The sequence below is a fragment of the Globicephala melas genome, chromosome 2 (assembly GCF_963455315.2).
Source record: "Globicephala melas chromosome 2, mGloMel1.2, whole genome shotgun sequence".
NCBI lineage: Eukaryota > Metazoa > Chordata > Mammalia > Artiodactyla > Delphinidae > Globicephala > Globicephala melas.
This window is the reverse complement of record NC_083315.2, coordinates 139,609,720-139,626,142: the sequence shown is the minus strand read 5'-3', so window position 1 is coordinate 139,626,142 and position 16,423 is coordinate 139,609,720. Positions and strand designations below refer to the sequence as shown.

Sequence of the window (16,423 nt, the reverse complement as noted above, 5' to 3'; positions counted from 1 at the left end):
ATTTCTTCCAATCAGTGTTAGAAGTAAATGTTTAATTAGTGCCAAGAGCATGTACTTTTTAGTGTGTAAGAACCAGGGAAAGCGCATTCAAATCTTTACAGAGGCCAGACAAGTGATACATAATGAAGTAGTCTGGGTGTAACAGAAAGGAGTTGATGGAAACAGTGGTGACCTAGAGAGCTAGGACCCTGCTGCCAATCTGTTCCTGTTAACTGTTGGCTGATTGCTAAGTGGGCCAAGTGTTGCTAGATTCTTCTGATTTTTTAAGAGAACCTGGAAATCTAGATTTTTGTATGGGCCAGTCAAAATCGTCAGTGACTTGTACCTTTGAAGGGTTTGCTCTTTTTTATTTCAGAATGGACTACTTTGTTTAAATTTCGTAGTAATTTTTGTTAAATCTAGATTTACATAACCTTTAGCACTTCTTATGTACTTAATCTAAGTCTTTACATAAGGAAGCTGTCAGAGACTTATCAAAGCTAGTCGATTGATTAAATAGTGCCCTTGTGTCCATGGTAATGTTGTTGATTTTAGACTTAGGTAACTTAGCTATAAGTGTGTCGGCTTGCCTAGGCTTTGGAAACAACCTTGTCTATTCCCAGTAAAGATAATTTTCATCTGCATTAGGGTGGTTGAGAAAATGGTTTCTTTATGACATTTCCCTCCCCCAAGACCATAAGTGAATTGCCAAACCTTGAATTGCGTCACTGGGTGAATTGTCGTGGTAAGAGTTTAGTAGCATATCTCTAAAGACTGCGTTCAACCACTCTGCAAGTCTGAAAAGTAGTCAGTGGTTGCTAAGAGATGTACTATTCAAGCATCTCCATAAACATATGTACTGCTGGAGGTGGCTCCTTAGTAATTTGTACTTCACATTTGTGGTTATATTTAGCTGAAAGGTACTGTAATTATCATGCAAATTATGCAAATCATCCAGCCTGTCCTTAAAAGTGACCTTTTGTTATTGTGTTTTAAAAACTGAAGACAAATTGGACATGATACAAAACCAACCCATGAAAAAATGTTAGGTTCTTAACTGAAATAAAATTCACGAGGCCTTGAATCTCAGCTCTAATACAAAGAACTATTTTCCAAACAAGTTCCTTGAATATGTCAAAACGCTTACATTTCTCTCTCAGAGTCTATAGCAAATAAAACTTTAGAGAGTTTATTTCTACCAGGAATTTTATCAGGTAGACATAACCAGTTAACAATAAATTGCCCCATCCCATCCTGTCCAACTATAACTCAAAAGCCTTAAAAAAGGACTGTACTGCTCTGACTTCTGCATCCAGAGCCAGCTTGGTAGGCAAGGAACTCGCGCAGGGGCAGCGGGCCCTGTGCTTAGAAGGACCTTTTTCATGGTTTAACGCTTTGCTGTTGCTGTCTTGAAATTCTTAGTACTTTTTGAACAAGGAGCAGTACGTTTTCATTTTGCGCTGGGCCCACAAATTATGTAGCTAGTCCCTGCCTGTATCCCGCTAAGTGCATCATTATGTACCATAGCAACTCTTTCTTGAAATGCTGACCGAATTAAAAATTTAAATCGCAGGGTTTTCTTGAATCAGTTGGAATAAGTGCTTGAGGGAGAATAGAATGGACTTTTCTACTTTGTAGGAAAAATGCTGAAATTAGGAGAGAAATAAAAGCCTGTGACTTGGCAGAGTTGTTCATGTTTGTATGACTGACACCTTTGAAATGTTTATACGGAGTTATAGGGGTCCTGAAGTCAGAACTGCTGGAAGCTTGTAATGTGCAACCTTTTGATTCCTTGTCCACGCTGTGCTCGCTCAGTGGTTGCCCATAGGTCAGTTCATTTCATACGTTGGTCCTCTTGAGTTGTTACCATTCATGGGAGTCAGGCTGCCACTGGCTCTTCTTTCTTGGTTCTGGGCTGTTTTCTCCAGGTGCTTTATTACTTGATCGAGATGAAGGTATTAGGAAGATAATTTTTTTTCACCTAGCAGAGTAGCTTAAGTGAAAAACAAAGCCAGACATGTAGAGATCTGATTTTAGTTTGGTTTAAAACATTGAGAATACTAATTTCATTGATTATTTACTCTTTTTTTTACATGAAATAGCACTGGGCAGTTGCTTCTTTATGTAGAAGAGGGTAATGGGCTTTTTGTTTCAAGTCTTTTGCTCATATGGTTTATAAAGAAAAATAGCAAGCCCTGCCTGATCCTTCCCCAACCCAGAGTCTCGTTCCCTATAGGTAACCACATTCAGGTCTTCTAGCTGTTTCCTCATATGTATCTCCATAATTCTAAAGAGCACTCTTACTGCCCTTTGTTGATGTTTTTCATCTGTTCCTACTATAAGCCACTGCATGTCTCCCTCTATGTCTTTCCAATGCAGTTATGTCACAAAATTTAATTCAATCAAATTGTAGTGTTTGCATTAGTATGACTGTGTATATGTTGTTCAGAGCCAAGACACACATTATGCTATAATTACATTTCTTCTCTTATAGGGCTTTTTTTTTTTTTAACCCCTAGAATTAGTAGTTGCCTTATTTTTCACTTGCTTGCTTTCTTATGTAGTCGTCATTAGTATATCCCTTAGTTCTCTGAGAGCACCATACAACTCTTCCCAGTCTGGCCCATGCTGATAACTAGTCTTTTTTTTTTTTTTCCTCTTGGAGGCCTTTTTTCTGGAGCTCCAGTCATCCTGCTCTAGTTGGCACTGGTTGCTTTCTCTAGGCTGTATCTGCAGTGGCCATCCTGGGACTTAGCTTTTCTGGACTATGTCTTTATTTCCTTGGTTTCCTCTCTTTCGTTTTGGTGGGATACATACGCTAAATGCTTCCTAAGAAAGCATGAATGGGATGTAAATATTTTGAGCCCTGCTTCTCTGAAAATGGCTTTATTCTACCCACATACTTGGTTGATGCTTTGGCTAGGTTTGGATTTCTAGGTTGGAGCCCATCCTCCCTCAGCGGTTTTAAGGAATTGCTCTATTGTCTTCTAGCTTTCAGTGTTGGTGTTGAGAAGGCCTGTGACAGCTGAATTCCTTATCCTTTATAGTGACCTGTTTTCTCTGTAAGCTTTTGTGATCTACTCTTTGTCCACAATGTCCGGAAACTTCAAAGTGTTGTGCTTTGTTCATTTATTGTGCAGAGGACATAATGGCCCTCATCTGTATTGAAACTCATGTAGTCATGTCCTTTTTTCCTAGAAAATTACATTGAATTATTTCTCAGATAATTTCCTTCTCTTTATTTTCTCTGTTTCTCTGTCTCTGTACCCATTTAAAATGTCTGTTAGTCATGTGTTGGACCTTTTGGATTGATCCTTTAGTTTTCTTATCTTCTTTCTTCTGTTACAATCTTCATCGTTTGGTTATACTTTCAGCATAGATTTGCTCATTTTAACGCACCAGTCCTTCTGAAACTTTTATTTCTGTTACATCTTGAATTTCCAAAAGCTCTATTTTATTTTCTGAATATTCATCTGTAATAGCATTCTGATTTTGTTTCAAGTATCTAGTAGATTTGTTTATTTCTGGGGATGTTATAGGTTCATTTTTTTGCAGTTTTTTTCTGCTCCTTGCAGTATGGCTATTTCCTCTGAGTTCTTTATGATGGTTTGTTTTGGTCTCTATCTTTTATGTTAGAGTGTTTGGTGATCTTTGACAATATTCATAGTTATACGTTAGTCCAAAAAAAGCCTCCTAGAGGGCTTCCCTGGTAGTGCAGTGGTTGAGAGTCCGCCTGCCTATGCAGGGGACACAGGTTCGTGCCCCAGTCCGGGAAGATCCCACATGCCGCGGAGCGGCTGGGCCCGTGAGCCATGGCCGCTGAGCCTGCGCGTCCGGAGCCTGTGCTCCGCAACGGGAGAGGCCACAACGGTGAGAGGCCCGCGTACCACACACACACACAAAAAGCCTCCTAGAACCTGTGTCTGTGAGTGTGAGTGTGTGTGTGTGTGTGTGTGTGTGTGTGTACGCATAAGTGGGAGACACTTGGCACATTAGGCAGAGGCCTTGCCATTTCATTGAGAAACCTTCAAATATTAGTATATCTGTAGGTGTTTTCCTCTTGAGGCTGTCAATTTCCCCAAAAAGGGACCGTCTAATCTCCTGCCTCAGTCAGAATTGAGAGCTTAGTCAGGGAAGGACCTGGCAAAGGTCATGTTCTTCAGCATGCAGAATTTTATTAAATCCCATTATTTTCAATAACTGTTTTACTTTAGCTATATCTGATATCCCCAAGACTAGAGACTTACTCATTTATTCCCTCCAGACCTTGATTTTCAATCTTCAGTACACTGCATGGGACAGAGGATCTGGGAGGTCTTGTTACTCTTTCTCCAGGCTTTCAGTCAGTTCTGCTGTTTCTAGCTCCTCACACCCTTGACATCAAATATATCTGGTGCCTTCAATTCTTATGCCTTTTAAGGGTTCCCTGGTGTGAATTGGCTTGCTTCTTGTTGGCGTCCCTTCCTGCTGGCAGAATGGAAAAACATTTAGCAGAGTGGAGAAAGAGGAAACCTAAGATAGTTACCCCTTGCCATCTACTTTCCATCTTTGAGAGATGTGCAAATTTGCCTAATCTTCTCTCCAATCCTTTCTGCCCCATGGATTTCTTCCATTTTTATTCTTTTTACTCTCACTTCAGGGAGTGTTCAAGAGGAGAGAGGTTCAATCTCCCAAGTCTAACTGAAAGACCCTAACTACCTTTTTCATTTTGCCCTTTTAATTTCACTGTAGATTTATTATGAGGTTCAGGGGAGGTTCTTTGGCTAAATCACTAGGCAGTTCATCACTGTCTGTTAGTTTCAGGAAGGCTGATTTTGTAAACTAGGAGACAGCATGTTGACAGGTCTGTCTTTGCTCTGTAATCACCCTGGAAACTCCAGCTTCGCTTCTTTGACAACAAGTTGCCTGTTACATTGTAGGGAGCATAGTCTACCTAGGCATTTACAAATACTGGATTATGTTTTTCATTGCTTTTTTTTTTGTGGGGAGTGTTTGAAGTGTATATATGACTAAGCACACAAATATTACTTTGTTTTGGAAATTAGAGCTCATCCCACTCTCTCCTCTGTTTGGGCCTGTGCACTGTTCTACCTTTTCTTTTGTCTCATACATCATGAAATCATCAAGAGTGTGTTCTGTAGAGCAGCAGAAAATTAGTTTATATACTGCAATTTATCTTTCTCAAAGAACATAGAATATATAATATTTGTGGCTTTAAAACTCACTCAGGTTAGGTGCCTGGTAATACATTTTCTTTGAGGACCTAATGGAAACATTAGTTAAATAATTTTTGTTTAATTATTATGTGTTCATTAAACTCTTAAAGATTAACAGTACAGGGCTTCCTTGGTGGCGCAGTTCTTGAGAGTCCGCCTGCCGATGCAGGGGACACGGGTTCGTGCCCCGGTCCGGGAGGATCCCACATGCTGCGGAGCGGCTGGGCCTGTGAGCCATGGCCGCTGAGCCTGCGCATCCGGAGCCTGTGCTCCGCAATGGGAGAGGCCACAACGGTGAGAGGCCCGCGTACCGCAAAAAAAAAAAAAAAAAGATTAACAGTACATAAGCATGGTTGATTCAAGTTTTGCTAAAAGTACACCCCCTCAAACCTTCTCCTGCGTTAGTTGCAAATTACTCATTAAGCCCTTCTACAACACTTGAAAATAGAAACCAACTAAAAAAATAGAACTCAAAGGATAATTATTTCTATTAACAAGGAATGGAATGAGTAGGTTAGAAATCTTCTGTCTTTTTATGCAGGCATTAGGTAAGAGATGCTGAGCCGGTGGGGCCTTTCTTGCCCATGGCGTTCACATCTTTCTTTCTTAGGCCGTTTCTTGTGGAAATGTGTAGTTGACTTGCTCATTGCTCTCCTGTGGACTCCAAGCTTGTTCGTGTGTGTGCACGCGTGCGTGCGCGCAGCAAAGAGGACAATCCCTGGTGCGTGCAGAGATTGACTGATTGACTGGTTGATTGATTGCATGACAAAGTAGGCAGAGAGATGGCAGGTATTTTAACCACATCTTCTGTTTAGATAGGCTGCTGGTGAAGGTATGTGTTATTGAATCTGCCATGAACACTTCCTTCACCTCTAACTCCTAATTTCTTCATGGATGTCACTTCCTATAGCAGCCTTCCCTGATCACTCCACTTCTCCCAAATAGAGTAGATGTGTCTGCTATGTATTTATATAGTATCCTGAGCCACTTACCATGCTGCTTATTCCCCTGTATCCCTCATTGCGTTAGGCTCTGTAAAAGCGGTGTTGCTCATCATTGTATCCCTGACACCTTGCCCAGTGACTGGCGACATACTCATTTGAAACAGTCATTGTTTGAATGGATACATGACATTGTACAGTCAAAAATTTTGTCTGTCTCACTGCCCAGTTTTGAAGACTATTCTTCAGTTTGTGCTTTCTGCCATTATGTAAAGGGATTTTTTTTTTTTTGTCTGTAACTCTGTCTTTTGTTCAAAGAAAAGCACCAAAGTAGATGATTTATTTGATTACTGCCCACTGCCTTCTTCTGCTGTCGGTCTCAACCTCAGTCTTAATCACTTGAAATCATGCTTTAGTCTGTCCTGATAGCTCTTTTTGGTAATTAGGGTAGTCTCTTCATTTGTATGCTCTCTATATGCTCTTGAAATGTTTTGCTATGAAGTCAACATTAGAACTATGAGTTTTGTTTTATTGCAATGATAATGAAGGTATGAAGAACTCAGTAAAATTTAGACCAGTCTCCAAGTTTGTTCTTCAGCTAGAGGAACCTGCCCACTATTGTTTTAAAAAAAAAAAAAAAAGGCAGCCTTATTGAGATATAATTCATATACCATAGAATTCAGCCTTTTAAAGTTTACAATTTGATGTTTTTTAATATATTCCACAGAGTTGTGTAACCATCACTGTTATATGATTGCAGAGCACTTTTTATCATTTCCCAAAGACACAGCCTACCCATTAGCAGCCACTCCTCGTTCTGCTCTCTGTCTCTGTGGATTTGCCTATTCTGGACATTTCACATAAATGGAATCATACAATATGTGGCCTTTTTGTGTCTGGCTTCTTTCACTTGGCATGATGTTTGAGAGGTTCATCCATGTGGTAACATATTTTTTACTTCATTCCTTTTTATGGCTGAATAATATTCCACTGCAAGCACACTTTGCAGCAGTTGACGTTGGGGTTATTTCCACTTTTTGGCTGTTATGAATCATGCTGCAGTGAACATTTATGTACAAGTTTTTGTGTTGACATATGTTTTCAATTCTGATAAGATGGGATCTTATCAGGATTCAGTTATTGCCTTTAGATTACAAATGATTGGGAACTTAAAAATAATGTTATTCATGTATAACGTACATATGGAAATCGTAAGTGTTTACCTCAGTGGTGAACACACCCATGTAATAAGAGCCAGGATCTAGAAAGAGAACATTGCCAGTATTGTTGGGAACTCTGATGCTTGCTTTGGTGTGGGTTATCTAAATTTACTTGAATGCTCTGGCAGAGCTGAAAGCTTAACTATATATTTGGAACATAAGCTCAGTAGATGGCTTATTGTATAGAATTGCGGTGATTGAGGTAATGGACTCTAGGGTCTCAACTGCTTGGGTTCAAATCCCAGCTCTACTGCTTGAGACCATGCGCAAGTTACTTAGCATCTCTCTGCCCCAATTTCCTCTTCTGAAAAATGGGAGTAAGACTACCTCATAGGGAGTATTAATATAAGCAGATTGCTTAGAAAATTGCCTGATGATCATACTAAGTGCTGTATATGTGTTACCTATTATTATGATTATTATGATTGTTATTATTGTGTATATCTTCTCTACAGTATAAGCTACCCTTGTCTGACTTATTTATCACTGTATTCCCAAAGACTAGCACTGTGCCTGCCACATAATAGATTTTCAATAATTTTTTGAGGAAGGAAGGGAGGGAGGGAGGGAGAAAGGAAGGAAGGAAGAGAGGGAGGGAGGAAGGAAGGAAGGAAGGAAGGAAGGAAGGGATTTTAAGTGAGTGGCAGAATTCCCAAATCCTTTTCTGAAACTGCTTTTGACAGCGACACTGTCTTTTATTTACAACAGCTTTTGGAGCTGTTTGACAGCGAAGACCCACGGGAACGGGACTACTTAAAAACAGTCTTACACAGAATTTATGGCAAGTTTCTTGGTCTTAGAGCATTTATCCGAAAACAGATTAACAATATTTTTCTAAGGTAAGTGGAGGGTGGGGGGAGAAGGAGAAGCAAAGTTGGTGGTTTTATAGAAGTATTAAGTAAACCTCAAATATTTGACCATAGTGTACTGACTTTTTCTCTTTTTTCTTTTTCTTTTATCTCCTCTCCTCCCCTCCCCTCCCCTCTTCTTTTCTGTCTCTTTTTAGGTTTGTTTATGAAACAGAACACTTCAATGGTGTAGCTGAACTGCTGGAAATATTAGGAAGGTAAGCACATTTTTATCTCATTGCTAATCTCAGGTGAATGTCGTTGTGACAGGTTCAGGTGGCACAGGGAAATGCTACCCCAAATCCCTTGCTTGTATGTACGTCGGGTCTCATCTGTGCTTATAGCATGTTTCCCAGCTGACTCTACAAGACACAGTTTTGTGTTTCCCTTGTTCCATAATTATGAATTGCTATTTTTTTGGAATGACTGAAAGAGCTAACAGTTTATTCATTATTCATCTAATTGCAGTCAGGCCAGTTACATCTTATTCTTGTCAGTTTTGTTTCTAGGCTACGTCTCCTCTGCGATAATTTTTGAAAGTAAGTTTATAATAAGTTAGAAAGATTGCCATTTTCAAAGAGTCCATGTACCCAAGTCAAGTTCTTGAACAGCTGCTGCCTGGAGTAGTGGAATGAATTGGAAAGAGACAGCTGTTGTGTGGGTTTCTACACACAAGAGAGCTAATGTAACTGGGCGATGTGATTACTTAGTCTCTCCTCCTAATATGAGGAGAGAGGGAAGGTGGAGTCACACGGTTCTCTCTGGGACTTCCCATAGTTGGGCTCTTTACCCAGGGATAATCTTGGCCTGGGCCAATTTCAGGAACAGGAAGGGATGATGTCTGGAAATGGAAAGGGTCATGAGTGAGCAAGGCAGGCGATTATTTGGGGAAGGAAAAGAGGGAAGGAAAAATAAAGAGTTGTTGATACAAAAGCTTTTGGGAACTATCCAACTAGGTGTGAGATCTCAGGAGCCTTTGCTGGGAGATCAGAAGCAAATTTCCTTCTTTTAAATTTCCTTCCTACTTAAAGATATTCTTTAAAGCAACTAAGAAGTCTTGAATGCCACTGGGGTGGGTTTTGGGTTGTTCTGGACTAAACATAAACTGATTAAGATTTAACCTAATCTCACAGGAACAGTGTCTCAATTTAGCTTGTTGTGGTAACATTGCTAATTCATGTCTCTTTTTTTTTTCCTAGTATTATCAATGGCTTTGCTTTACCTCTTAAGGCAGAACACAAACAGTTTCTGGTGAAAGTGTTGATCCCTTTACACACTGTGAGGAGCTTATCACTCTTCCATGCCCAGGTAGAATTTTGTACAACTACTTTTGGAAGCAAAATAAAGTTTGTAAACCCAGTGTTTCATTGATATTGTTATTTACTTAATTTACACAAACAAAACGCTTGTTAAAGTTTAAAATATTCCCCAAGGCAAATAAAAATGTGTATATATTTTCCTATGTATAGGAGTATCATGGGAATATTTTTCAAGTGGGAGAAGCATTTGTTTAATCATATCATTTTACAGAGAGAACTTAGATACTTGCCCAAGTTCACACAATTATATACTGAACAGGTTGCATATAATAAAATGTAATGGGCTTTTCAGATTTGTACCTTTGGACATGTGTAATCATTTTGGGATGTTCTTGAATCTTTTAGCTCATCCTCATTTTGCATTAGTCTATCCTTGCCCTTTGCCCCCTCTTCTAGTTCATCCACCATTTCTTTCTCACTTTCTATATACAAATAACACTCTCACAAGTAAACAAATCAATCAGTATTTTCACTTACTTTTATTTTTAGCCTCCATTACTTTAAAAAGCACACCCTGTCTAGTCCCCACTCTAATTTCCCTGCTAAAACTGCCTTGCCTGGTAAGCATGTCAGTAGGAGGTAGATAAATGATCTAGTGGCATTTTAATTTTACCAGTTCAAACCTCTGACGCCCTCCTCCTTGCAATGGGAATGTTTTGAGTTTGCATAAAAATGTAACACATTTTTCAGAGTGGTGTTCCTCTTTAAATGTGAAATGCTGTGTTTCGAGGAAAAATTAGTCCATATGCTTCTAATTTAGAACACCATCAAAATGTTGTTTCGCAAGGGTGGATTTCTTGTCCAAGAATCTTTACGAGCCCTTTTGCAGATCTTGTCTCTAGTGTTTGAAATAGGATATCACACTTCATGATCATTTACAAATTCTTACCTCGATGAGTTAGCATCAGATGTAGAACTCTTCGTGTTTGTCCAGGGCTCTACCTGTGGCAGGTACAACCTTTTATCTTTCCATGAAGCTGCTTCAGTTTGCGCGTGCCATTTCATGCCACCAGCAATGTTTTTAATAAGTGCCTGCTTCTCATATAGGACTCTTCTGGAACCACAGTAAACCCCAGTACTGTTGATGTTCCAGCAGAGAGAAAAGAAGCCCATGAGATGTAGCTCAAACTATATGTAGATGAGATACTTTCAGAATATACTGGATGTGCTGTTTCACCTCTGCTTTTCATTAGCTGAATATTTCATGTCCCAATATTCTTTTTAAAAAAATTTCCCTGGAGCCTTGTTAGTGTCAATCTTTGGCTTGAAAAAGTAGCTTCATATTTTGCTTTATATATATTTTATTTTAAAAATGAATTGAATGTGAAGTTATTAAAACCAGACTCTGGAAACTTTTTAGGGCTTTTTAATAATACATCTTTGAGCCCTGAGTATATAGAATTTCCAATTTTGTCTTTTGTCTGTTTGTTTCTCCAGCTGGCATATTGCATAGTACAGTTTCTGGAGAAAGATCCTTCACTCACAGAACCAGTAAGTATTTTTTCCATAATTTCAAAAAACTTCAGAAAGACCACTTTTCATGGTGTATAGAAGAAAATTAACTGCAATTTGTTTTTCTCCTTTTCATTTTAGGTTATTAGGGGATTAATGAAATTTTGGCCCAAAACATGTAGTCAAAAAGAGGTAAGTGCTCAATGTCAGTGTGTTAATAGCTTACTAGAGCACTGAGATAATAAGCGTGTGTAAAAATGCATTATCTCCTCTAATCCTTATTGTGACTCAGCAAGGCAGGGCTGTAAATATTCTCATTTTACTAGTTATGAAACTGCTATTTAGAGGTTAAGTAGCCTACCTGGGTATGCTAAGTACAGGTGATTAGGCCACAACCTGCCTCCCTGATTCCTGAACCCTGGGCTTTTACCCTGGGCTGCTCAGCCCTGGGTAAGCCCAAGGCAGACCCCAGTCATGTGTCCAACTGTCTAGCTCTACTGATGTCCCCTTCCTAGTGACCACCTACATAATATGAAGGTTTTCCTGTCACTGTTGATAGATGCTACAGCAAGCTGCCCCAATACCTACTTTAAAGCATCATGTAGGTGGGATCTCACTATGCACAATCTTAAAATATATTACAGACCTTTAGTTTCAGCTGTTCACAAGTGGCCCTGGAAATCTCTGATCTACAATCATTTGTACTTTTGCCAAGACCTAAGTGAGCGTGTGCTGTGTGAGGTTTCCGTGGAGGAAGTGAAGCTCTTAGCCTCGCGGTGAGCCTAGCTGGGCACCAGATCTGCACCCAGTTTTCTGAAAGGTTAGAAACCATATGGAAAATGGCCCACAAACAAAGGTCAGCTGTTAGTTTTTCATTTGGAGAGTATTTTGGAAGAACTTCAGAATGTTTCTCAACAAATGGCAAGGCTCGACTATATTTCGCTTTTAACAGAAACACCCTCCTTCTCAAATCAGCTACAATTCTCCAAAACCCTACTTTACACATTTCCAGAAAATCATCTAATTTCTTAATACCTGTTAGGTAAGATTAAACTATGCATTGCTACCCAGATGCATCTCAAGATATGAAAACGTCATGTTTTGTACTTTAATTGCAGGCTTAATTTTTTTTCTAGGCAGTTATTTCTTCATGCCTCAATAGGAAAGTGGTTTTAACTTCTGTCAGTTTTCCATTATACTGGAAACGAGTGACCCTCCTATTGATTTGACTCCATTTTGTGATCTAAAAGCTGTGGTTTTGGAGGCAGATGGTACTGAGGTCACAAGATTCATTGTGCTCTGTAGCGAGTGAGTGTGTTCATATGTATATGTGTGTAAGTGTGGAGATTGGGTCCGTGTGTGCTGAGGGGTTTAAAGTGGCGTGTGTGTGTGGCTGAACCTCCTCGTCTGTCTCTCTGACTCTGTGTGTTCTGCAAACTGGTGTCTCTTAGAGGAGCGCCTAGCACATAGCAGGGGCTGTAAATGTTTGGCAAATATCTGCGTGTGCTGCCGCTGTGAGCTTTGTCCATCGTGCCGGAGGGCCACTTGCCCACTGTTTTAAAAATATGGAGGAGGGGAGGAGAGCCCCAAAGGGATAGTCCCGTTTCCCAGGGTCCTGCTGCAGTGTGTAAGTACCCCTCATTCTGTATAATAGATGTAGCACATGGAGTATTTTTTCCAAAGTAAATAGAATCACATTTTCAATGCCGTAGGGAATTTGTTCTTAACAAGTACTCTCTGGTGAATTCCTTGTGAAATGAACATCTAACATAAGTTAAACCCTGATTTGTTTTGTTCATGTTTGGTTTTATGTATAAATTTTCATTATATTAAAACTGTGCAAAACCCTCATTAGTCCTCTTTGTCCATATGGATTTTTTAATCAAGCACCTCACACTTTGTGTTTTGCCTGTACTTCCAGGTTATGTTCCTTGGGGAGCTGGAAGAAATATTGGATGTGATTGAACCTTCACAGTTTGTTAAAATCCAAGAACCTTTGTTTAAACAAATTGCCAAGTGTGTCTCTAGCCCCCATTTTCAGGTTAGTAATAAGAGGGCGTGAGCCAGAGTGGCTTATAAAAAAACATGTATTATTTTGGTCAAGTTTCATTGGTATTGAAAGAAATGTAATGGACACTAACTAATGTAATGGACCCTAACTGTTGTGGGGTTTTTTTGTTTTATTTATTTATTTATTTTTGCGGTACACGGGCCTCTCACTGTTGTGGCCTCTCCCGTGGCGGAGCACAGGCTCCGGACGCGCAGGCTCAGCGGCCATGGCTCACTGGCCCAGCCGCTCCATGGCATGTGGGACCTTCCCGGACCGGGGCACGAACCCATGTCCCCTGCATTGACAGGCGGACTCTCAACCACTGCGCCACCAGGGAAGCCCTACCTGTTGTTTTTATTGGCTGATTTTTCACACGATAACAATACTTTTGGTAATCACCACCTTCATCTTGAACACTTGCTACATGACAGCCGCTGTGATGGTGCTTTCTGTCCAGTAACTTGAATTCTCATGACCACTCTGCAAGGAGGGCATTATGATTTTTACAGATGTAAACACTGACCCTCAAAGTGGTAAAATAACATGTCTCAAGTAAAAGGGCTGAATAAGAGGTGGACTGGTAGGGCTCCTATAGTGTGTAAGAGAGAATGCTGAATAAAGCTTAAAAGAAAAAGGGAATGCTGATATTCTATACTGTGCTAGATGTTTTACATACGTTACTCCTAAACTTCAAATTATCCTCTGAGGCTTTCCCCCCACTTTCTAGATGAGAAAAATGAGGCTCAGAGAATGATTTGCTCAAATTCCCCACTTAATAGGGAGTGGGGAGTCACATAGGCGTCGCTTCTGGTGAAAGCCCGTGCCCTTCCTGTGGCACCACTCTGCCTCCTTGTGGCCGCTCTGGGAGAACACAGGGAGGGTGAGCCTGGGCAACCCTTTTCTCGACTGGGGACATTTTAGCAGTGCTGTGGGACCCACACTGGAGAGAAGAAGGTGATCTTGGGTGAAACACATTAGGTTTTATACTTTGGCTGTCTCACCAAAGGTCCAAGTCACAGACCTAGAGAACTGACTCTTTATATACTGCCTGTTGATTTGAAGAGACTGTTCAGATTGTATTTGGCAGCACAGAACCCCATTGCTAACATGGGGGACTTGATGGTGGACTTTTCTCTGAGCTGTCATTATCCTGCATAGTTAGAGACACTGGCTGTAGTTGTTGTTTTAATTTTTGACCTAAAGACATCTTAGTATGTCAAGTCAGTGATCTTATGACAACTTTGCGATTGTACCACAAAGCCAAAAAAACAAAAAAAGAGTAGAAACCATTACATGAACCATTACCTTCAGATGATATGACACGTCTAGATTTTTTTTAAAATGCGGGACACTATGTACATGTTTTACATATTACACATGGCCTGTGGTGCTCAAATATCTGGATTGTTTACCTTATTTTTCAGTTTTTATCATGTGTTTGTGGTAATGGAGGGCAAAGAGTGGGACTCTCTTCTCAAATGAGTACCACCAGGAAGCCTTAAATGAAGCTCAGAAGCTTAGAGAGGAGACAGACTGTCATAATTAGCTAGGGCTGTGTCTTAGGGCTACTCTAACAAAATACCACAGACTCTGGTGGCTTATAAACAACAGAACTTTTTTCTCACAGTCCTGGAGGCTGGCAGTCTGAGATCAGAGTGGCAGCAGCGTTGGGTGAGGGCTCTCTTCTGGGTCGCAGACTTCTTGCTGTATCCTCACATGGTGGAAGGGGCTAGGGAGCTCTTGGGAGCCTCTTTTAAAAGGTACCAATCCCATCGTCTTTGGAGGTTAGGATCTCAACATAGGAGTTTTGGGGGGACACAAACATTTAGACTGCAGCAGGCTTCCATAACAAAACACCCCACACTGTGTGGCTTAAACAACAGGCATTGATTTCTCATAGTTCTGTAGACTGGAAGTCTGAGATCCGAGTGCCAGTGTGGTATGCTTCTCTGAGGGCTCTTTCTGGCTTGCACATCTCACTGTGTCCTCACATGGCCTTTCCCTCCTGCATGCTTGAGGAAAGAAAAGGAAATCTCTCTCTTCCTCTCCGTATAAGGCCACCAAGCCTATCGTATTAGGGCCCCACCCATATGACCTCATTTAACCTTAATCAACTCCTATCTCCAAATGCGCTCATACTAGGGGTTAGGGCTTCAGCATTTGGATTTCCTGCAGGAGGGGGAGACGGAGATGGAGGTAGGGGAGCGGGAACACAATTCAGTCCATAGCAGAAGGAAAAGAAATTTAAATTCCTTGACAGAAGTAAAACTGAGAACAAAAGAAAGAAGGAGAGTAAAGAAGTTCTTTGTTCATTAATTGAGTGTTCATTGGTTCATCCAACAAACATTTATCGAGTGTCACTCTGTGTAGTCAGATGCCGCTCACTACTTGCCCAGGTGAGGCATTGGGGTTAGAAGGCTCTGAGCTAGAGACACTGCACTGTGTGTGTGCAGGAAGACAGTGGGTCCCAGGAAAGTAGTGGTTCTGTCCTGCTGTCAGACATGCTAGTTTTCACTTTGCATAAGCAGTGCCTTTCCTCTTTAAAGGGCTTTGCTGGATACTGACTTTCTTTCTGTAAGTGATTTTACATATTGGTGAATAGATACATAGAGCTTAGGATACTTATTAGCATTAAGTAGCAGGTAAATATCAGACTCATAGTTGGATATAGGAAAAGCCTAGGTCTCTCTGCCTTTACTAGCATCCTCTTGTGGTCTCTTTAAAAATTTCTCCTATGGGTTGTTTTCAGAACAGCCTCATGCCTATTCCTCCTCTTCACCCTGCCCTTTCCTTGCCTTGTGCTCTACCTGCCTCAGCCACATGTATGCCTCATGTTTCTAGACACATTGTCCATGTTGGTGCCTCTGCCCCCCTTTCCTATAATTCCTTTGGCTTCTTTCCTTCATCCTTCAAAGCCCAGCTTAGATGCTGTGGCCTATGGTACATTTCTGCCCCTCTTCCTCTCCCCCGAGTCATCTGGATTGTTCTTTCTGCTCTTTCCTCTGGCTCTTTATTTCTAGATCTGATACAGCATCTATCACAGTTCATGTTGGATTGGGGATCGTGGAACCCCCTTTCCCTACCAGCACACGAGCTCCATAGGGATGATAGAGTGAAGAGGTTAAGCAGGGACTTAGGAGTCTGTCACTTGCTAGCCATGTGACCTTGAGGCTATGGCTTATCTCCTCTGAGCCTCAGTTTCCTCATTTGCAAAATAGAAATAATGGTACCTACTCTGTGTGTTGGTTGTGAGGATTAAATGAGAAAATATGTAAGTGAAACACTTACCACAGTGCCTGGCATATAGTAAACATTCAATAATAGTGAATTATTTTCTTTGTACTCTTGAGTGTCTAGTGCCTTATGAGACCCAGGAATTTTTTGTGAACCAAATTGAA

At 40.6% G+C, this 16,423-nt stretch overlaps 1 protein-coding gene across 3 annotated transcripts in view; it reads left to right on the top strand.

Annotated features, from left to right (window-relative positions):
- The window catches only part of PPP2R5E (protein phosphatase 2 regulatory subunit B'epsilon), a 199,535-nt gene that overhangs the window by 172,675 nt on the left and 10,437 nt on the right, over positions 1-16,423 (top strand). For all 3 annotated transcript variants that reach the window (XM_060294884.1, XM_030855176.3, XM_030855175.3), the window contains exons 6-11: positions 8,065-8,195; positions 8,363-8,422; positions 9,404-9,512; positions 10,961-11,014; positions 11,117-11,167; positions 12,897-13,016. In XM_060294884.1, coding sequence (XP_060150867.1) covers positions 8,065-8,195; positions 8,363-8,422; positions 9,404-9,512; positions 10,961-11,014; positions 11,117-11,167; positions 12,897-13,016 — 525 coding nt within the window. The remainder of the gene's footprint in view (positions 1-8,064; positions 8,196-8,362; positions 8,423-9,403; positions 9,513-10,960; positions 11,015-11,116; positions 11,168-12,896; positions 13,017-16,423) is intronic.